The 22819-nt window shown below is 37.7% G+C and overlaps 1 protein-coding gene across 3 annotated transcripts in view; it reads right to left on the bottom strand.

Moving 5' to 3' along the window:
- GULP1 (GULP PTB domain containing engulfment adaptor 1) overlaps positions 1-22819 on the bottom strand; it is a 139799-nt gene that overhangs the window by 72709 nt on the left and 44271 nt on the right. For all 3 annotated transcript variants that reach the window (XM_079310717.1, XM_079310715.1, XM_079310716.1), the window contains one exon: positions 570-658. In XM_079310717.1, the coding sequence (XP_079166843.1) occupies positions 570-597 (28 nt within the window). In that variant the 5' untranslated portion in view covers positions 598-658. The remainder of the gene's footprint in view (positions 1-569; positions 659-22819) is intronic.

Here is a 22819-nt window from a genome sequence, read left to right as displayed (position 1 = left end):
TAATGGTCCTTCTAAAGACTTAGGTTTAAAAAATCATTAACAGTCCATGAAAAGAGACTAAGCAAGCCAGAGGAGCAACATGTTTTGATATCCTCTTGGAAGGCAAGCCATTTCAGATTGCTACAAATTCAGAAGAGCTTCTTACAGCTAAAAATATCCTTCAGCATGAGATATTTCAAGTATATTAAACACAGTTGGAAGAATCCAATAAATATACATACAAAGAAAAGTCACTAACTAGTAGAAGTTCTAAAACTCTCCAGGATCTTCTTTGGTGTGTGCAGGCAAAATAAGAAAACAAAGTGTACTTTATGTTTATGTAATTCTATGTGTGTGCGTACACACATCCTGCAATAAAAAAATATAACAAAATTCAACTTCACCCTTAGAATGCAGAACACTAACTACAAATCAAGAATTTTTTGCTCTGTACATCTTCTAGAAGGCTGCTCTTTGTTATCTAGATAATTCAGTGCAATGATTAAGTTTTTCCTTGTACAATTCTTAATATTCTAAAGAATTTTTATGGGGCATTTATGTCTCTGTGAAATATAAGCTAAATTACTTACCTTTCTTCCTGCTAAAAGCACGATTCATGTTGAAAAATCTACCCAGTCAATGATGCTTCTGGGTTTGGTTTTTTCGTCCTCACTTTAACCTGCAGAAAAACACACATAAGAAAACAGAAAATTCCATTACTATAGTTGTATTTATTGTATTTATCTTCATATTAAAGACACTACTAGTAGGAACTCTGAAATAATTCTGGGAAAGTGGGTATGTGCTTTGCTGAGGAAGAAATGCCAGCATTGAGAAGATCTACATTCAAAACACCCAGCAGTGCTTCATACAGAAAGACATTTTAAGGTTCCTTTAAGCTGTTCTCCTGAAGATTTCAGAGGCACAGAGCAGGTGGCATTATACATATACATGAAGACAAATACCACACACAAATAGATTGGAAAGAAACCTTTAAAATGAGTGCTGACTACAAAACTCCTCAAAAAACACTTAGTTCACATTTTCACTGCCCTGTTTCATGTCATTTAGGCTGTCAGATTATTTCAAGCTGGGCTTTGTCTTCACATGGGCTTGACATTGGGGGAAAAAAATAATAAAAAAAAAAATCACAATACATAAATTCTCCTTCACTCAGGCACTCAATGATAAAATTGCCTTCTATCAGTGCTCCTACATCCTTGCTCCATTTTCTTCAGATTGTGCAGTAATTTCTATATTTTCTTCCCTTAAACATGGACTCACTCTTAAATTCTTATTTAATTTTGAATTCACAATACTATTTTTGAATTTTATTATTTACCAACATAAAAAAAACAATAACATCCACTACATCTAAAGCTATTCAACACCATCTCATTCTGCACAACAGAGGTTTTACTGTTACAAGCACACAAAGATACTCCCATTATTACTTTTCATTCTGTTCAGATCTTCCAAGCAAAAATTGTACCAGTGCTCTTTCTCTGTTCTCCAAGCAGTTCAGTCAAAGGAAAAAAAAAAAAAAAAAAAAAAAAAAAAAAAGAGATGGTAAAAGAAGAAAATCAAAACACTTTGCTATCAGATAATTTTTTTCAGTCAACTAGAACAGTACTTGCTTTGAACAAAAACAAAACTTAGGCCAGTATTTCAAATGAAAACATTAAGATGACAAATTCATTTAAGATACTTTATACAGCTCTTGAATGCTTCTTGGGCTTACCCCTCCTTTTCAAGTAAGTTCAATACCAATTACAGCAATTATATCCAAATTTCCATGTAAATACTTGATGTTTTTCAGTCCATGTTCAATATCTGATGATTGGAACACATGGGAGACTAGAGCTAGAGGAAAAAAATAACCCAAAACAACAAAATCCACCCCACAGCCATTCCCTGCCCTTGCTGCAGGCAGTACCACACAAAGCTGGGGATACACAAGGGGCAAGGAAACCAAAAAACATCTGTAATGGCTCTTAAGTGCTAGGAATGGTTTTAGCAGCATCCCTGGAAAGAGCACTGGCATTGCTGGGGGAATTCAAACACACATCAGTGTCCCCAAGAGCTGAGAATGCACGAGTAGCTCTCCCCACCAGTCTAAGTGAGGACAATCAACTCAGTTGAAACAAAGGAATAAGGAAGAATATTTCTTTGAACTCTGTTCAGGATGTTCATTCATGAATCACCACAGTCAGTTTTGAGTAAAATACTTTCTTTCCACTCTGAGATACCTCTGGCAGCTGGTCTTGCACAGCACTAGACTAAACACTTTAGTTCTCCAGGATGGGATCATAACACATCCTTATTTGGAATGCCTTTTTTGTGTACTCCTGTCCTCATCCAAGAGACTGCTAAAGAACATACTTGAGATGGTTACTGAATAGAGTATCTTCTAAATAGAAACTCTGCAGGCACATCACAGGGCAGCTGGCCACATTTCTAGAGATCACCATTCAAGTATTTTGTTTAAAACACAGTGTAAGTGTATGTTTCTTCCTCATGAGCAAGGATACATTACCATTGAAATAACCTATGCAACTAAAAGCCAAAATTTATTAAATGCTTAGCTAAAAATGGGCAGTATTACCAAAACTATGTTCATATTTCAATTCCAACAAATCAGCAGTAGAACAAAACACAGATGTGGTTTAGGCAACAAACAATATCAAAACAATCAATGTACTTCCACTTCACACAGAAAACGTTATTAAATAGGGAAATAGAATTAGCTACATGTAGCCACATTTACATTCCCTCAAACTCTGATATGAACACCACCAACCTCTCAGACACTGAAAAAGCAGATGATTAAATGCTCCATAAAATTTTGCTATTTACAAAAGGCCAAGCCAAACACCACAAGGTTCATTTCAATCTCCTCAGTGGGGCTTGGGGCACAAGAGTGATAATCAGACTGTCATACACAGCACTGGTAAGATTTCAATCAGAAAAGCTAAGTTATGTTTAGACATATCCTGCAATATCTTTGTTCACAATACTCCTATGACAAAGAATAAAACTCTTAGGAGCAAGCAAGCTGTTCTCTGATAATGGAAGGTAGATGGTTTTTGGCAGAAAACAATTGAGTTTCTGACCAACCTCAGCACACAAAACCATTAGAGCAGATCAGTATGTTAAAAGCTTAAGGAAGGCAAGTCAAAGAATCTCACTCTGGTGCAGGGACCCCTCTGCACAAGGGGGGAGTCCTCCCTATGAGCCACTAGAGTTGCAAGGGTAAAGCAGTTGCAACAACAAGAGGCATCAGGGAATAGGAATGTGGACCAAGCCACTGCATTACTCATCACTCAGGAAGACACACCTAGATAAAGAATGTTTCTCCACCTTAATCTGGAGAGTTTTCTTCAGCTTTGTCCAGAAACCAAATTCTACTGGGAAATAGAAAACCTGCACAGGATTCCACAAAACAGTTAACTGATAAAATGGGAAGAGTTCTGACAGGTACTAACTAGGGAAAATCTGGGAAATCTGGGAAAATCTCTTTAGGAAAGAGATAAAAGAACCAAACAACAACAACAAAAAACAAAAAACAAACAAACACTGAGAAAAAGCTAAGAAGATCATTTATTACACTTAAATATTTCAATGACAGATTAATAGCAGGAGATATGGGAGACATGACACCCACAGTCTGTACACTGACACTGGCATATGTCCTGGGCAGGCGAGTGTTTAAGCTGTCATATCAAACTTTAAGCAGTCACACAGAAAGCAAACACCATCTCCTTTTTTCTTCTTTTCTGTCATTAATGCTTGGTTTTTCACAGTGGGCTCTTGCCACAGCAAGAAGGACACTGCAGAATGGCAAGGGTTGCAACAAAACAAGTGGCCTTGGTGCCTGACTGTGGTGTTGGCAGGTATTTGGACAGGGGAGTGCAAGGGTGGCAAGATTTGAAGGTGGAATTTCTGAGTAATTACTTGTTAACACTGACAGTCACGTTGCTGGTTGCTGTCTCTCTCCTCTGCCCCCTGCAGCAAAGGCAGTGAACAATGGAGTGGAGTGGCAGACTCCACACACTACAGTTGACCTACAAAGGCAAATTTAGCTTCAGAAGCCCATGGAGATCCAGACTATTCCCCCCTCTCAGACTCCAGCCTTTAAAGCATACTGGGTAACATTCCTTAAAGACTGAAGCACAAAATGTCTTAAAGTCTGTTTCAAAAGGGCCACAGCACACAGGAATGTGTGATTCATAGACTTGAAATGAAACTTAAGCTTATAAAGTTATTTCTGAAAGAAAAATGAGAAACTGGAATATCACAACAGCTTTGTAAATATTTTTCTGATTTAGACCAAAGCTCCTTGAAAATATTGCCCTAATATGACATGGGGCATGACAGAGAAAAAGTTATGATAATACAAGACTGCATTAAGCGATATGCAAATCCAAGTAAACATCTCAATATCAGGAGGCACTTTGCCTTCCTTTTGTAAGAAGGTAATTAAAACTACGTTGCCACAACCCTTTTTCCTCTGAAACAGTAAAATAATAAAAAAAAAATGATACCTCAATGAACATATTTTGGTGCAGACCCCAACTTGCACTGTCATGCTAGGAAAGCAGCAAGCACTTCCAATCATGGTTATGAATACACATATTTAAATGCCCTTTAAGTTGATAAACGATAATAGAACAGTCTGTAGGACTGTAAACCACAAGAGCATTTAAATAGAATTCAGCACTACAAAAACTTGTAGAAAAAGTAACTCTAAACCAGCACATCACTATGGGCTTCACCAAAATTGAAAATATGTCTGTCAACTGAAGTTCTTAGCTTTATGTTTGCCCATTACATTTCACAGAAGCACAAATGGAGTATAAAGGGAAACATTCAGCCATTGAAGAAATTGAAGAAATTTACTTTTAAGGTTTTATTCATAACCATACTTCCAAAAACATTCATTAGCCAGAACCAAGTGACAGTCATACTCTCCTCCTGAAGGTGAATCTGCACAAATACAAAATTACTTCTTGCAGTATTTCAGCTTTGCAGAGGATAGGGCAAGGCAAAGTGGTAAAGAGCTGGTCTTCTATCTAGAATTCCCATCTTCCCACCATCACAGCAGGCACTGCTGTTGAGATGACAGTATTCCCAATGGGACAGAGCCCAAACAGCTCTGCTGACCCTGGAGCCTGCAGCCAGGGCACTGTGTGAGTCAAGTGCCCAGAGGGGGCTACCTGGTGTGAGTGAAGAGAAGACAGAAAAGAACTGAGCAAACACCAAAACAGCTGGAAGCCACAGCCCTAAAGAAGAGCTCACCTTGCAACATACTGATTTCCCTTCTGTGACTGGACTGGGCAGGAGCATGCCACTCTGAAAGCTAAAGCTCCTTCTGTGGTCTGAGATCACCCTGCACTCCCCAAGCTCCTGAAAGCACCAGGAAGGTACAAGAGTCACACATGCCCTGTATTTTTCTTTCCCTCTCCCAAGGAGTATTAGCCTAGTACTGTTTGACAAGTGCTTTCCAGCCCACAGCAAAAGTCTTGCAGACTACAGGTAAAGCATTTCTCATCCAGTAGATCTGCCAAAAAGTATTGGCTGAAAGCAAGGACAAGCAGACAGTAGTGTTTTGCTATAAACAAATATCAAAGAGAGGTCAGGAAGTAGAAAAATCTATATGAAACTCAGGCATTTCATACCAGTTTTCATGAAACTTTTCTAGGTGATTTTTCACTCTTCCATTTCCTAAAATAATCTGTTCCTTTCAATAGGAAAAAAATGAAAATAAAGATGAGTAAACAGGTGACAAGAGGATATCATTCAGAGAGGTGGCAGCAAAAACAATTCCTTAGGCAAGGTTATCACTAACTTCTGTTTTACAGCAAGAAGAAATATCAACATCAATAAGTAACAATAATAAACTTCAGCGTTAAAATAGAACTATGAAGATGTGATTAAAACTGTTGCAAGCACCAATAAATCCTCAGACAATCTGATAATGCAACAACCTTTAAAAACCTCAGACAAATAGAAAATGTACTTGTTCCACAAAAACAGCTCTCTACGTGTATTTTAAAGCATTAGGAACTAAATAATGTTATAAAATATTGCACTTCTCAGCATATTGACCTGCAAACAATTATTAATTGTAAACATTAATTATGCTGATACATTTTAGCAGATTCCATGACTCACTGAACAAACTGAAGTCTATACTGTCCAAACAGAAGTCATTTCAAACACAAGAGCATCTTCTTGCACAGAAACCAGTTCATTTAGTTCATTATGGCAACATAACCATAACAAGATATAAGAACAGCTTTCTTTTTCCTCCAGTCCACAAGCACCAGTGAGTCAAACATGAAGGATTCCAGTCTTGTCAGCCTAATTCTTACTCCACTGTACAAGAAATTACAAATGTCAGATGCTCAGTAGAAAGGCTCCATGCATGTTCTCTCCCAAAGAACTCTGACACATTCATTTGCAGATGGCAAACATCTTGGAGACAGGAATATTCTGTATTTCCCATCCCATTATCCATTTGATCAGCTAGATGGAATCAGAACAAGATTTCTGCCTGTCCCATCACTTTCAGATAGATGGAGGACCTGGGGAGCTTTGTGAGTGTTCAATTTTTAACTGCAACAGAGCTCATCACTGGGGTCTACCACAGACAGGTAAACACAGAACAACTCCTAAAAATAAATTGGTTCTGGTGGAAGGAATAACTGGACACTTGAGCTTTTGACTCACAGGAGGAGTAATTTCTCAGAATTTCACACAGTCCTTGCTTAAATGGATAGACAGAGTCAAAAGAAAGGTATTCCCTGACATGGAGTATGGTTACTTTCATGCTGGCATCACTATTTCTCCTCTGGAATGGCTGAGTGCTCTAGAGCAATCTGGAGAACCCATTTATTTAATTACCAGCAGATGGTTTTCAAACCCTCCCTTGTATTTTCTTTAAGGGGAGGGAATGTATTTGAAAGTTTCAGGTCTCAACAGCAAATTCTTGTTAGCCTGCTGAATTTTTTTCCAGTTACATTTACTACATCCATTGCATTTTCATAATCACATTGCAAAAAGTGCTGCTGACAGAAAAGGCAGAGAGCAAGAGACTCATTAGGTATTCTGAAGGTAAATCTCCAAACAAAGCACACGAATTTTAGAAATAGGATTAGATCCACTTAGAGTAAAAACTCATCATATTTAGCAGATCTGTTATAGAGGCACAAGAGTTTAACAAAAGGTAATTTTTTTCTCCTCTACCAAAGTACACTTGGCCAATCCTGACGTGCATCAGACATACTGTAGTGCACATATGCTCAACAGGTCCCAGAAGACCACTTCATGTGCTTCCCTCAATGTGCATTAACCTTAATTGAACTTCAAAAGCTGATTACTGATGTTCCAAAGATGATTCAGAAGAAGTGAAAACCCCAGATGTCTGTTTATACAAAAGCAACCAAGAAAATTCTGGGCAGGTACAGGGGACAAGCTGAAAGAGAAGAATGAAAAGAGATGCACTTTCATCTCTCCACACAGGCTCCTGTATTTTCATTATCCTGTACAGCACACACTAGATATTTTCTTTGCTGCAGTCCTCTCAACAGGCTCATTCCAATTTATTATAAATGCAAAATGAAAAACGTAACCATATTTTTCTTAAGGGATCTGAACCATGACATTCCAAATGGTTTCCAAAGTCTCTAAAATTCAGTATGGGTTTTGTCTTCTAATTGTAAAAGCTTTGGGGCTTTTGTTTTTATTAAGGTATGTTTTTTGAAGTAAAAGATTGATACAAAATTAACAGTTTATCCTCTTCGGAAATGAGGCACACAATATGATGTCATTATTTAAATCTAATTAATCTACAGGATTTAAAGTACATACTTTCATAATTTAATTTGAGGTCCCTTGTCCTACAACTGTCCCTCAAAGAAGGGCCAGAACCCTCTATAAACTCTAAGCATACTGACTGCTATGCAGGCTATATATACTGGCTTTCTTGTCTTTTACAGTCCAATTCCTACCAGCATTTAACTCCCATGTTAAAGGTTACATGATGAAATAAATCACTATCATAAAATAGTGATTAATAATTAAGTTTCTCATAGTTTATTAACATGCACTTCTGAAACAATGACATTCACTTAAGAGTTTAAGAAGTGTCATTCACTTCACAAAAACTTAAAATCCATGATACTGCACATAATCCCATACTATTAAAATCAATAGATCTCTCATTAATATTAATGCATTCAGATTCCTTGCTTTAACTGGTTAGCCTCAAGGACAGTATTAAGTTGTACAAATCAGATGGGCTTTATTAAGTGATTTCAACAGTTTTCAAAATCGAGGAAAATTGGCAATATCCACTTTCTCACTTGTACTAATTGAATCCCAGAGGGAATATCTTGAAAACAAGATTATATTGGTTTTTAGGTTTTATCACATGACATTCCTTTGCCTTATCTGAAGGATCCAACCATTTTGGTAAGGTTGTGGTATGAAATTAAAAGCACAGATATCAAAGTAACACAAATCATGGGAACCAAAATCATGTTTATGACAGATGAATCTCCTCATCTATGTATTTCAGATCCAGTGCATACTCAAGTAGTTCATTATAGTGTCTCTTCAGGAAAAACGTGCAGGTTTTGCACACCATTACAGTCATTAGTAACCTTATTTCAAGATTTTGGCAACTGATCCATCCTGGAGCAATTTAGTGGAAAGTACTGAAGTACAGTCTAATAGATAAGAGCATTTGTAAGTTAGCAAGTGCTAGCTCTATCTTCTATTATGGTTGGGACTAAAGAGAAAACGTAAGTTTTTAAAACCATGAAAGATGATGAGGTTTAGACTGAAACACTGACCACATCACACACAGAATGGTACTGGCTACTGTAGACTAGGACAGTTCCAGTCCCTTCTCTAATTAATATCCATATACTAGAAATGTGCTGCAAGTCATGTTCAGAATTTGGTCAGCTTCACATAGTTTAAAACCCTCAGTGAGGCAACGGCAATATTTGGTAATAAAAGACTGCCTTGTCCCACCCTTCACAAGCACATTAAACCACTATACACAGCAACTCCATCCCCAGGTAGACACTGGGCTGAACCTCCAGAACCAGAGGAGAGAAAGAAATAGAGAACTGTCCTAGGCAACTGCTAGCATCACATTCTGGGGCAAATTCCACAAATTAATGACCGGATGTGAAAAGTAGGTACTAACACCTGCCATGTTTTCAAATAAAATTTTTAAGCTACCCTCTTGAAATCTGAGGGGAGTGAGAGCTCAGGGAGAAAAGGGGGAAAAAACCCAAAACAAGAACAAAAAACCAAAACAAACAAAATCACAAAACACTAAATGTCAACATTCAGAAGTACAAGGCTTAAAAAAATGGAAATGGACCCTTGCCAGAGTTTCATACTGAATAGCTTTAAATGCCTTTGCCATGCATTTCATTTTTTCTTTTTCTTTTTTGTCTACAGATCTGAGATATCAAGTCTTGTCCATAGCTCTGGATATAGTGACTAGACTTGCAGCTCTGAAGCAAAACTGTGACCATTTCACAGTACCCTCAGTCCTGTAAGAAACTAAAGCTTCACTACCAAGGTTTGAGGAACTCAGTATATGAATTCAGAGTGTGACCCCTTTAGAGTGAGGCTTTCAAATCTGCTTGTGCAGGTGAAGACTGCAGGCTAACTGTACTTAAACTCTGCCCATACATCTTTAACATCTGTCCCTGTGAACTGGCACAAGCACTTGAGCACCCAGAGTTGCCCACGTTCCTTCCTTGGGAAGCACAGCTCCCAGGGCTAACAGCTTTCCTCCTGCATGAACAGCACAGCTCACCAGCACTCAGTCACTCCTTCAGGACACCCTGCTAACACACAGCCACACACAACCTTCTCCTGCACACCTATCAACACTCTGTTCCAGGGGGCAAACCACAGAACAAAAGTGCACTCATGCACTTGAGAAAAATGCCTTTTTTTTTTTTTTTGCTCAGAGTCAGCTGATGAAAGAAAAGCAGGACTATCAATGTGAAACTGCAGCCTGTATCACAATTACACCACATCATGTGCTCATCTCCCCTGCTCCTTTCCCCAACAACTTACACTGGCATTGCTGCTTTTATGAATCACAAGTAACTGCTCAGATTACTTAAGTTACTTTCAGGACAATCACATGCAAATACTACTGCTAGTCAAAGAAAATTAAAGTATTTGATGTTTTGGATTCATATACAAACAACTTGACCAACACTGTGTCAATACTGCTTTTCCAAAAGCCTCTAATGTTGCTATACAGTTAAAGAATGCCAATTCAAGAGACCAAGTTGAGCATTTCTACTGGTATTTATGTATTTTCACAGTTCATTTCAAAAGAAATAGCTAGGATTACTGAAAAAAAAGCTAAGCTTCTGTGAAATTACCTCCCTAAACAGTCTTGCTTCTACAGAAGTTGCAATTTTGTAAAAAAAATGAGCATGAAGCTAATAATTGAGAAATGCAAAAACATATGAGGATTTCTTTAACAGGGAGTAGTCATTACAGGCCAGTGTTATAAATATCCTGCTCAAACACCTCACATCTTTAACTATAGTTTTCCACACTTGTCTGAAACCCAATCTGTTTTAATTAAAAATATATGCATGTAAACTCCAGCAAACTTCATTCCTCTTTGGAAATTGCTTTACATACATAGATGATGTGCACTCTCCACTGTCTCCTGCAGGTGGACAAAAAGAACTGCAACTGAATTCTTACATCATAGACTCTGCTTTTAGAACAAAAAAAAGGAGGCAGCCAATGAACAGCAGCACTGAAATCATCTGAGAAAAACCTTTCTTAAAAAAAAAAAAAATCTCAATGTAAACAGCAACACAAATTTCTATATATAGAGAAAAGACAAAAAAACTATGGGGAGGGGAAGGAAGATAAGAAAATAAAAGTGAGACTAATTAGCAGTTTCTTTGCAGACTGAAAATATAAAGCATTATTTAAGCTAGGAAAGAAAACTACATGTAAAAATATATGCCTTGATAAACTGAAGAGGAAACAATGCTGGAAGCTGAGAGTACTGGAGCCATGATGTGCTGCAGGGTATTTGTGAACAGAAATTCCCATCTCTGCCAAACCTCTGCTCCTTTTTCTTCACTTTGTTTATGACTGTGACATGTTATGCCTTCCTTGACAGAAGTAGGTATTCCATCTTTCCAATCGTCCTAGCTGACCATCCAAGCTGACATTAATGTTCTTGATACTAAGGGCAGCTCATGTTCCCTGCTGCTGCTCTGTGAACAGGGGATACTTGACTCATGCAAGGTCCTGGCAAATGACACTCTTATTTTTCATTTAAGAAATTTAAAACCAAGAGGTTTTCCTCCAAATGCCTGGAGGCAAAGAAGGAGCAACACCTTTAAATCTGTTCAACTGTCTGCTTTAGGAAACAAACATACATTTGCTATTCCACTTTCTTCACCTATTTGTGGCTATTGTGAAACTCTAGATTAATTGTGGTTTTATCACTGATGATATTGTCAGTATCTTGCCTGCCACTGAATTATTTAAAATATCAGCAAGATAAAGATCTTGCAGACTGGTCTGAAGACATTATATAAGTACAGGCTTGCCCTGTTACAAAGCTTCCTGGCAAAAAGATGGCACCTTGGAAAGTTTTCTTTTTAGCTTTTTTGGCAAAGGCAAAAGGGAGCAAATCCAGTAAAAGTTACCTGAGTATCCTCTCTTGGGTTACTCTTCATGAGATACTCAGCTCTGCCCTGAAATCTCATCCACATATCACCTTCAACTCTATATCACAACTTCCATTAAATAGGAGGGTTATGGGCTCTTTCTTGCACACTGTTGGTATTCCAGCATTATGTCTAAGGTTTCCAGCACTGAATATTCATTCACATGAAAGCAAATCTTTGCTTTGCTCAGGGTCATGAGCAACCTCACTTGTGACATTTACATTTATTGATCTGTCTGTTTTGTGACTACTCCCTAACAATATGTTGATCAAAATCATAAATTGATATTTCATTGCATTAGAACATCTGCACTTTTCATCTCCAAGTCAAAATGATTTTTTTTTACTCAAAGAACCATCCTTTGATATTTTTTTTTACTTCTCTGTATTGTGATAGTTTCAAATTGGTATATTTTCAAGGCTCAAAAAGTCAGTAAGCAAATCCTACAGAATTTCCTTGGTGATAAAAGAAAAGCAGCTGCCAGACAGTGCTACCTCTCCTTGTCAAAAAAGTTAATTTTGAGAACTATACTTATTCAACAGAGTGCTAGCCAGAGATCTGCGCAACTTCATCAGCAAGAGTTAATAAGTTGCATTTCTGCTGTTGAAAAGATACCTACCCAGCAGCATCCAAATTTGAACACAAAGGATGACCATGAATTTAGTCCAAGGTGCATAATGAAACAGTCTGGTCACATTGGCAAATATAAAGTCAGTCTTACGTTATCAGTCAGGGATGTTTTTACAAGCAATGTGTTCCACTCTCCAAAGCAATGAAATAAAAAATTATAGACATGCCATTAAATTTGTAGCAAATTACCACTTCGACTCAAGGTTAAAATTTCATGTTTATCTTGCACTTGTCAGTAAGCCATTATCTGTGCAATTAAGATGGCTTATCTGATGAACAGAAATTCTCTCAACTGCAGTAAATCACTTCTCTAAGGTGAATAGCAATTGACTTACTAGAAAATCACCTGGCTTCACTATCAGTTCTTAAATATCCATAGAGCTGCCATTATCACAGTATTTGACACTTTCTTTAATCACATAATAAAGGCTTGCTGCCTTCATAGCTCACTTTCATTTTCTAGATGGGAGGGCAGAGACACAGAGACTGATGTTCAGAAGACATTTCTGCCACCATTTAGCACTACAGGATAAAACAGTGCAGAGGCTATATTTACTAGCATGTATAAAAATGCAGAATCAGATGCTGGGAAGCCAACACCTGGAAACACATTCTGTGCTTTGAGTGAATGCCCATGAATTAAAACACAATCAAGAGGTGTAGAAGAAGATTCAGAGGATTCCTCAGTAGAGGGGAAGAATAATTCGAGTTTTGAGACTGGCAGTTTTAGATGAACATTTGTTCAGGGATCTGTTGGAATATTGTGTGAATGACAATTCCAAAATTGCAGAAGCCCTGAGCCATGCCACTTATTTAAAGGTGGCAGAGAACCCTTCAGAGATCACTGTAACCCTTCAGACTGTCACCTCACACCAAGCTGCTGACACTCCTGCCAAAGCACTCTGGCAAAAATGCTTTTCTAAAGAGTCTTGCATACTAATGTCCAGTATGGCAGAGCAAAGACATGATTATGGACATGCTAGAGAGCTGCTGTCAGAGCAATAAGTCTGAAAAAAAGAAGATTAAACTCATCTAGGAAAATAAAACCTTCCCAAAGAGCAAGGGATGCAGGCAGAATGAGAAAGGGGGCCTTTGACAGAATCCCTACTTGCCACCACAGAGCCCTGAGCCTCACAGCAGAAGCTAAAAATTTAACTTTAAATACCATTTGTCTTCATGTTCCTGATTGTTTTTTTCAAAATGCTTTTATTAGAGGTGTGACAAACTTCAGAGAAACACTTCAATATTTTTTCCAAAAAATGTCCTAGTGTAAAAAACAGTAACACAGTAAGCCTTTATTTCCTGTTACTATACATGATTGAAACTATTAACCTATTTGGGTATTCAGGTTTGATATCCTTGAATTTTTTTTTTGGTTGGTTTTTTTTTTTTTTTTTTTTTTTTAACAGACCAAAATTTAATGTTCCTGTCAAAGTAGATTTTGGATTAAATTCAGAAATATTAAAATTACATTTATTTAGAACTCTCCTCTAATAGGGTTTTCCATCTCCATCTCAAAATCCCATAGTGACTTAAAAATGCAAAATATAGATGCTTTAAAGAGTTCATATGTTTGGAGAGGTAATTAATTTTTATTCATCTCTAACTCATTTATCAAGTTTTTGAGTTGACAAAGTAGACACTCAAAATGCCCACATGAAAGCTCACACTGTCTTTCAAACATTTTTAATGCTGGCTGCCCTTCGTATTTCCACTCCAGGAGCAGATCAAAGTGTCCCAAGTACTAGAAAAGTTAATAAAAATCAGAAAATAAGATTACAGAAGTGTAGAAACATCAGTCCTTGAATAAGCTTTGAGGAGCTGCAGTCCTCCCTGCAGTACAGCATTGTTAAAGCTGAGCATGAAGCAGCAACTTCCTACAAAAAGGAAGTAACCCAAAGGAGAGCAAGGGCACTTTACTGCTTCAATAATTATCTTAATAGTAACCTTGCTTTAATTTAGTTAAAACTTCTGTTTGTAAAAGAATAAAAAAGCCTCAAAATCTGGAATGATATAAACAAATGTGTAAGTTTTTCAGTTCTGGGAGTAAATTACATGCAGTGACTTATAAATATAAAACCAAGTACATAAACAATGTGAAAATAAATAAAACACTAATTACAAGACAGTGTCTTCAGTCTTAACAAGACTATTATGTGTTTTCATACCAAACAGATATGAAATGTAATTATTTCCCTCTCTCAAGAGCAACAAATAAATGACTGCAGTTCATCTTTTTCTCCTGGAAGACAGGAAAAAATACAATCCCTTCCATACTTGTTGGGAATGTTAACTGTGAGGAGAGAGATTTAAAGTAATTTATAAATGAAAATTTGTGGCAACAACTTGCATTTGGAAGCTGAGAATGAATTTTTCAACTTCCCATATCATTTAACCAGTGTCACACAAAAAAAAGACCTGATAAATGATATCTGCAGTGCAAAGCCACTGAGCTGCTGCCCACATGTGGATTGGCTTGGACATGACTCCAAAATATGGAAGACACTTGACATTTAAAAACCAGATTGAGGGTTAGCTAGAGGGCAGCTGAGCAACTCCTCTGCCTACATCTCTACTACAAAGAGTAACATACTGCAGAGCCCATTTGAGGTGCCCTCTGATATTTTAATTCATCTGTTTACTCCTAGAGGAAAGTACAGCTCTATAAATGCAGGAAGTGCAAGCCACCATGTATTTCTAGTAAGAATAACAGAAGTAGTTTTGAGGAACAGTACCAATAGCAGAATGGAATTAACCTAAGTAAGCACTGAAAGAGAACAGGCCTATGATGAGATTTCTTCCAAACACCCTTACAACTATATTTGTTGTTTGGGGAAAGCAGCTGGGAAGAAAGATAAACACAGGAACAAAATTCATCAGATTATTGTTTGTTTGCTTTTTTAATCACTGTTTTTTTGGCAACCACTTCAGACAAACTTATCTCCACCTGGAAATGGACATGGCTGGGACATAATTTCATTTTTTGTGTCCTACATAACATCAGCTGGGCTGTTCTGCTTGATTATAGCAAATTGTAAAGATGCAGCAGGGCATCCAAAAGCTTTATCAACTGCAGCATGGAGATTCCTGGCTGCTGACACTTCCAAATGACAGAGCATATCTAGATATTGATGAAGCCCTTTCTTCCATAGGACAAGCCTCTGTTCTTAGGGTTATTTAAGTTAAAAGGGACAAAGCAGCTAGAATTACACCTCAAATGTACCTTAAACTAAAGGATAGTTATACTTTGACCTTACACATTATGACAAAAGGCACTGCAATGCACACATTTATTTTAATAATACACAAAAAAGTTGGAGACAAAAATATTTTAAAATTATATAAATACTCAACTCTAAGAGACACTAAAGCCTAATGCTGTACTAAAAATAATAATGCAACCTAGATGCAGGTTAAAAAAAAAGATAATAGCCTATAAAGAAGCAATTAGAGATGTGGCAGAATCTCCACCCTCCCCACAAACTTTCAAAAGTTTAATGGCCCTGTGAAAAGGAGTGACTCTCCCAAATGGCAGGATGCCTATAGGAAAGGTGACTGCAAGAAGCTCAAGGTAAAGCACTGAAGCAGACCTGAAAGACATTTTACATTCTGAATCATTTGGCTGCAGCCTTGCCTGGCTCCCTGCCCACACCACAGGCAATAAAGGAACCAAGACAAAGCAGTGCTAAAACCAGTCTGGCGGCTGGGGAGGCAGAGATCCAGCAGCAGACAGACAGCAGGGATGGGGGCAGCTCAGCACACACAGCAGAGCAGAGAAACAGAGTTAACAGTATGCAGCACACAGATTTTTATGGGTGCACTGAAACTCCTGTCCCCTATAACCAGAACCCACTTTTGAATCAAGAAAACCAAACACGCACACACAACAAGAACAAAAAACCAAAATCCAGTCACGCAAACACCTTGCAGTTAAGATTGGACTTCACTATGGTTTTTATAGGCTTAAAGATATCTAAGATTCTCAGAATCCAGACTGTGTAAATAACTTTGCCCACCTACTTGAACACCATCTCTATATATTTTGGCCAAACTCAGAACACCAGTCACATTCCCTATTCAAATGTTTTAAGTGCTTTAAGGGAAAAATATTAGTTGAATGTACATACTAGTTATACATGCTTAATATTGCTTATTAAAACATAGTACTTAATGTTTTTCCTGAGTTGTATGATCCCCACAGGGATCATTTCATCCAACTTCTGGCCCTGCATCTGAGAGTCACAAGAATTTCACCATGTGTCTGAGATAATTGTCCAAAAACACTTCTTGAACTCTGGCTTGGTGCTGTGACCACATCTCCCAGTGAGTCTGTTCCAGTGCCTAACCACACAACCATGACCCATCATTTTAGTTATCTCCCTGTGAGAGGAAGTTAAAGTACAGCTACTCAAAAAATTAAAAAAAAAAAAACCCCAACAATCTAGATGGTAGCTTCTATTTCTTTAAAAACTTTGCTAATGCACTTAAATTACTCACCACCCCTCACAGGCTGAAAGCCATTTCACCAAAACACAGCCATTCAAACACTGAAGATCTGATGTTACTCTATCATGAGTCACATAAATAGTTCCACATTTGATTTAACACTCTTGGAGCAGTTGTGCTCCTTGCTGCCTTCTGTCCAAACATTTACTCCTACTGCCCTTCTGCACTGGCATAAACAGCTCCTGTAAGGAAACTGTGTAGGGGAAAAAAAAAAAGCAAAAAAGCCCTGCAAAAAAAAAAACAAACAAACAAAAAACCTGTGATGAAGTTTCCTCCAATCACATGCTGCTAAAAGTAAGGTCTGACTTTAGCAAACATTGAAAGGCAGAAGAACAGCAGGTGTCTCTGCCACCTTCTACCCTGCCATGTGCTGTGGCACTGAACTGGAAATCCCAGCCTCTGTGTACATCAGAAATCTTTCAGTAAGTAACGATCTCTTCTAAGATGTGGTGACAGTCACACTTCAGTCCACAGACAGGTTGTGCCCCAACAGTCAGAAAAGACATGAACTCAACTCATTTATGCTCAATTTGCTGCCTCTAGAGGCATTGTGAGACATCAGCTCTGCTTGACAAAGCCATTTAGATGCTATAGCAAGGACAAACTCCACATATCTTAAATTGTTTACAGTAACTGAAGGCAGCTCTGCACAAAATTTAGAACACCAGTATGTGCAAAAGTCAGAGTTCATTAGCTTGCTCTAACCACATTAAGACATTTTTATTATACCCATTATTATTGGAATAAGCCATGAAAACAAATCCAAATACAGAGTCTGGGCAAACAAATATTATGGCAACATTGACGAAACAAAGCTCTCCCAATGAAACGTTAAATAGCAGTTTTGATCTAAGTGAAATTGCTTTCCTAATCTTCCTTGAGATTTTTAACTTCACTTGCCTGTTGAAAAGGGAACACAAGGGGCATTAAGTGTCCCACTGGCCTCTCCTGCAGGTCTCTAAAGAGTGCTTAACACAAACAGTAATTTATGGTATTACACTCTTGGACTACAAGTACCTCAAATTCCACTTCAGGGTATTAGGCCAACTGCTGTTTAAATTATGTGTAAACTAGCTCAATCATGACCCTCCACTGGAAAAATCTGCCTTATAGATCATGTCCTTAGGGAGTTGAATGCTGTAATGACAACTTACCACTGAGCTAATCAAGGATCAGAAAACAAAGTTACAATTAACTAAAGCAGAGGCACTGAAAAAATATATCAATAGTGCTACCCAGCTGAACCAGGTCATGCATGCTAGAAACTCCTACTATTTACTACTTCAGTTCATGACTCCCACAGTAAAAATAAACGCTAACCTCCTGCAAAATCAGAGTTACTGAAAGATGTCTTTTTACTCCACTGCAGTCACGTCAGAATTTGTTTGCTATTTTGGGGTTTTCCAGTTGTTGACCCATCACTGGTCAAAACCTGATTTTGAAAATGTCAGTGATTAACCCTGGCCCTAAAAGCTTCTGTAGTGCTGGTCTGTGCATTTGGATGTAATTTCTGCCCTAACTTGACAATGATACATGCTTCATTTGCTCAATAAATAATGGACACCACAAGTAATACACCTTTAAAAGCCCAAAGACTCCATTTTTTAAAACCTAGTGCCTTTATTCATAACACCAGTTTTGTCTTGAAAATCCAGAATTCCACACACTACAGCAGCCTGCTGGAAAGCAGCAAAATAATCTGTTTCAAATAAGTCTATATTTACAAAATGATTCTGTTCTTTGGACTGGTAATGAGTTCTATCAACAGCAGTTCCTGCAAATGGGTCTGGCTTCGCCCCTCACTGTGGAAAGACAGACCCATCAGGAAGTCCTGAGTGCAGAGCTAGAAGATGAAGTCAAAACATCCATGGGAGAGATTTTCAGTAGCTGTTGTCAGAAAGAACAAACAACCAAGTCATAAACATACTGACTTCCTGAAAACTGAATATACTGAATAAGTGAAATCATTCGACAAGATAATGTCACAGCAATAATCCAAAATCCAAAGAACTTTTACTTGAAATACAGTATTTGCATACCCCCTAGACCATGGATGTCAGGAAGGAGCTGCAGCTGAGAGATGTGTTTGGAGGAGCAGTGAAGTCAGGTTACTGCTGTGCAGAGGCTGTAATAGCACTGCCAGAGCCATCCTGGGGCCTGGCAAAGACAAGCTTTGGGAAAGGCAGCAGCATTCCCAGACTCAGCCTCAGCCAACTTCAGCTCTACACTTCCTCAGAGGTGCTTCAATGGATTTGAGGATTTATAATCAAATGAATCACTTGCTCTAGAGCACATTTCAGCAGCTGAAATAAGCCAGCCAAGAGGAAGGTTTTGTTAACCGCTAGATTGCTAAACAAATGATTTGCTTATCCCTGCTAAAGATCAACAAAAGTTCAATACATTGTTTTAGCTCACCTTCCTGTCACAAAGCTAAACAAACATTCAATTTTCCAGAGGCTCCTAGTTCCCTACCCACACTTAAAAGTAATTTAAAGCATTTAATGTTTTTCACAAGTATATTACCTCCACTTTTATTTATAAACTCTTTTATAAAGAAACCCCAAATGTTGCCATTTTTTCCTCAGTAAATCAATGGAAACTCACAGCTGTTGCCTTTACTTTATCCAGGCAAGCCTTTCTCTCTAAGCTACAGAGAAGTGAAGCAAGGAGACTGCAGCTCCAGTGGGCTGTATCAGTGTCTGCAGTCCAAACCCTGAGTTATCAGCTGTGGACAAGGAAGGGACCAAAAACAGAAAAAGAAAAAAAAACCCACCATTTTTAAAGTGTTATGCCTGCAAGCATTATTCTCTCATTCAGTAGGAGGGTTACTGAAACAGATGCTTAGACTGGGAGGGCTTTGGCTCAATAACTCAGCTGATATACACTCAGTGGGCCTTGTGTCAGGGGCTGTTTAATTGTGAAAACAAACATGAGCATTTCTCTAGCCCCCAAAGTATATAAATCTCTGGCTTTCTTACAGGCACTTTATATGGAAAAGAAAACCAAAAACCCACCTTGAGTCATTCACTTCAGTCTTAAAAACCTTCTACTCAACCACAAAAAAATAAAAAATATTTGCTTAATTCTTTTCTGCAAAACATTGCACAGCAACAACTTCACCAGCTTACGCTTCTGCATTCTAATTTCTTGCCAAGGTACAGAGCAGACACTAATTCTCATGTGGAATAGATCACTCATTTGCCAACATTTTTGGACCTTTGTTATGCTGCTTTATAGCTTTTCTTGTAACAGAATAAAAAGCAATGACAGATATAAGTTCTGAACTAGAGTATTATCAAAGCACAGTAATTGTTCTCTCATTTTAAGAAATGTAGTGCCAATAGCTCAATGGAAATATATTTCCATTTTCAAAATGTAATTTAATACAGTTCTGCTGGAAAAAGTATAAATCAAACTAAAATGCTGTGAGCAATAGATCTGTATGTTCAAATAGAATACATACACCCTGATAAATACATTTCACCACAATTTCCTCATCTACATCTGCCCTACACCAACAAAATAACCCCTTAAAACATGCAGCTTGTGCTTGACCACTGTTGCAATTAATTCCACTAAATATGAACTGCACAAGACATGCAGAATTAGACAAGAACTCCTGGTCATTTGAGGAAAAACTGACTGGCAGTCTCAGAATTATTAAGAAGAGAAAAATAAATCCTGCACTCCCACAGCTAGTGGGAAATGTGTCTGTAGAAGTGGTACAATAATGTGTTTCAGCATAAGGAAATTCAATCCCCTCTAGTGCAGAACTGAGGACTTGAAATTATGCTCTTCACTGAATGTTTGAATAAGCCATGCTAGTTTGTATCTTGATATTTTTGTTGATTCAGTCCGAGCTATTCAGTTACACTATTTCCTTCAACCCTCTTGGATCTCCTGACTTTCAAGTATCAAGATCTAGAATTTTACCTAATCAGCAAGGGATTATTTCCCTGATCCATGAAATGAATAAATGACTTTACATCCTCTGTATACTCCTTCCTTTGATTTATCTTTTGCTGCCTTAGTGTAAAAACTTTCTTTGTGAGGGATGTGAATTCATGCTATTTCTTTTCCTTCATTTCTTGTTTCTCTATTTCATTCCTCTTCCCCTGACATGCTGCTTTTTTCCCCCCTTCATTTTAAGGAAAATACCAGAAACTTATATGCAGTACTTCCTCACCTTGTACCATTTTCACTATTAATTGCCACAGGGGTTTTTTGTTTTTTTATTAGTTCTCAACTGAGTTCCACCAAAATCAATCCAATTAATTATGTTTTCCCTTTCTCCTGTATCATTAGTCAAGCTGGCAAGTAAAGCTAAGCGACACCAATGCCTCTAGCACATCATTTAACAATTTCCTAGAATTTAATATATTTTTTTTGTGTCAGTTGTTACCAAAAGGACAAAGTTCTTGCATTTTAGGATTTCAAAATAATTTTTAACCACAAACTAGAGAAGCAATTTTAGCTACAGAACAGACCCCACCAAAAATAGTAACAACCTGATACCTACTCCAGTACAATGAATGAATAGGTGAAAAAATTTGCAAGTATCCAATTCCTTAGCAAACACAATTCTTATCATTAGGTCTTACCTTTTCATCTTCATAAGATGAAATAGTAACAAAACAAATGAGACTTGATAGTACATCATAGTCTGAACTATAATTTTATTTTATTTTTCTCATCTTTAAGACTTGATCATCACACATGCACTTGATATCTACAAAAGGGAAATTCTGGTTTTCATTGTGGCCTCAATTCAGTAAGAAAGTAAAGATCATAGTAAACTTTAATCTCTGAAGCCCCATGACCAAATATTGCTCAAATCTAGACCTATATTCTTACCTAAACTTTATCTGGAGGTAAAGGAACTTTTTGTTGATTCAAGAAGCAGAACATGGGCTGCAAAAAGGCTTCAGGATGTGGCACCAGGTGCTTCATTATTCTGTTTATACTACCAGGGACCAAAGTCAGAGCTACCAAACAAATTGCTATCTTTGAATCCTAACATCCCAAATAATTTCCCCTAGCAAGTTGCTGATAGTCTCAATTATCTAGGTACTTGCCTCATCAACCCAGTGGTCAAGACCACAGAAGTGAAACTAATGATACAGTTTACTATTAGAACATAAACCAAGTGCTGAAACATCAGAAAGCTTCCCTAATAGGCTGTACACTGCCCCACAATGTTGTAATTTCACTGCTGTGCTATTCTGCCAAACAAAACGTGTCAGTTTTGGTAATTACACAATGCATCACACTCACCTATTTCACTTGCTTCTATCATGCTTTGGGATACCAAGATAATAAATGCTGAAGGTCATTTGTCTAAGAGAATGTGTTCTGGAGCTACAAGATAGTTTTTCCCCTGATCTGATGTGAAATGCATCCTGTACCATTTCATCATCATGACAGAGCTGAACTCAGTACACAAATGCTGCACTCTCACTCTGATACTATACCACTCATTTTTCTACTAAAAAAGGTGCAAAAGGCAAAGGAGGGGCAATTTCAGCTCTCACTATTTTTTTTCTAAGCTCTATTTGTGCTTTTTAAGAGTTTTATATCCAAGCAGAAGATAAAACCATTAACTATTGCACACATCATGACTTTGTGACTCTACTTGCGACCATATAGCTGAGCACCTCCTGCTCCCCTGAAAACAGCAGAAGCTCTAAATTCTTAGCATCCCCCTCTGCAAATCTGGGTTTTAAAGAAAGCATCCACCTTAACAATTTCTTGTCAAGTGACACAGGATCTGACCCAGAAGACAAGTCTGAAACACATATTTAAGTGTCATTCACACCTCACTCATGAGATTCAAACACTGTTTAATAAAAAAAACAAACCTGTAAACATTTTTTCTTGGCTCTCCCAGATTTTGTGGTTTGTTTTTTTTTTTTTTAGTAGCTACATGGTAACTGCATTCCAACTGAGCTTTTCATATT

This window comes from Erithacus rubecula (genome assembly GCF_903797595.1).
Source record: "Erithacus rubecula genome assembly, chromosome: 8".
Lineage (NCBI taxonomy): Eukaryota > Metazoa > Chordata > Aves > Passeriformes > Muscicapidae > Erithacus > Erithacus rubecula.
Note: the sequence above shows the minus strand (reverse complement) of the source record. Positions and strands in the feature narration are given on the sequence as shown.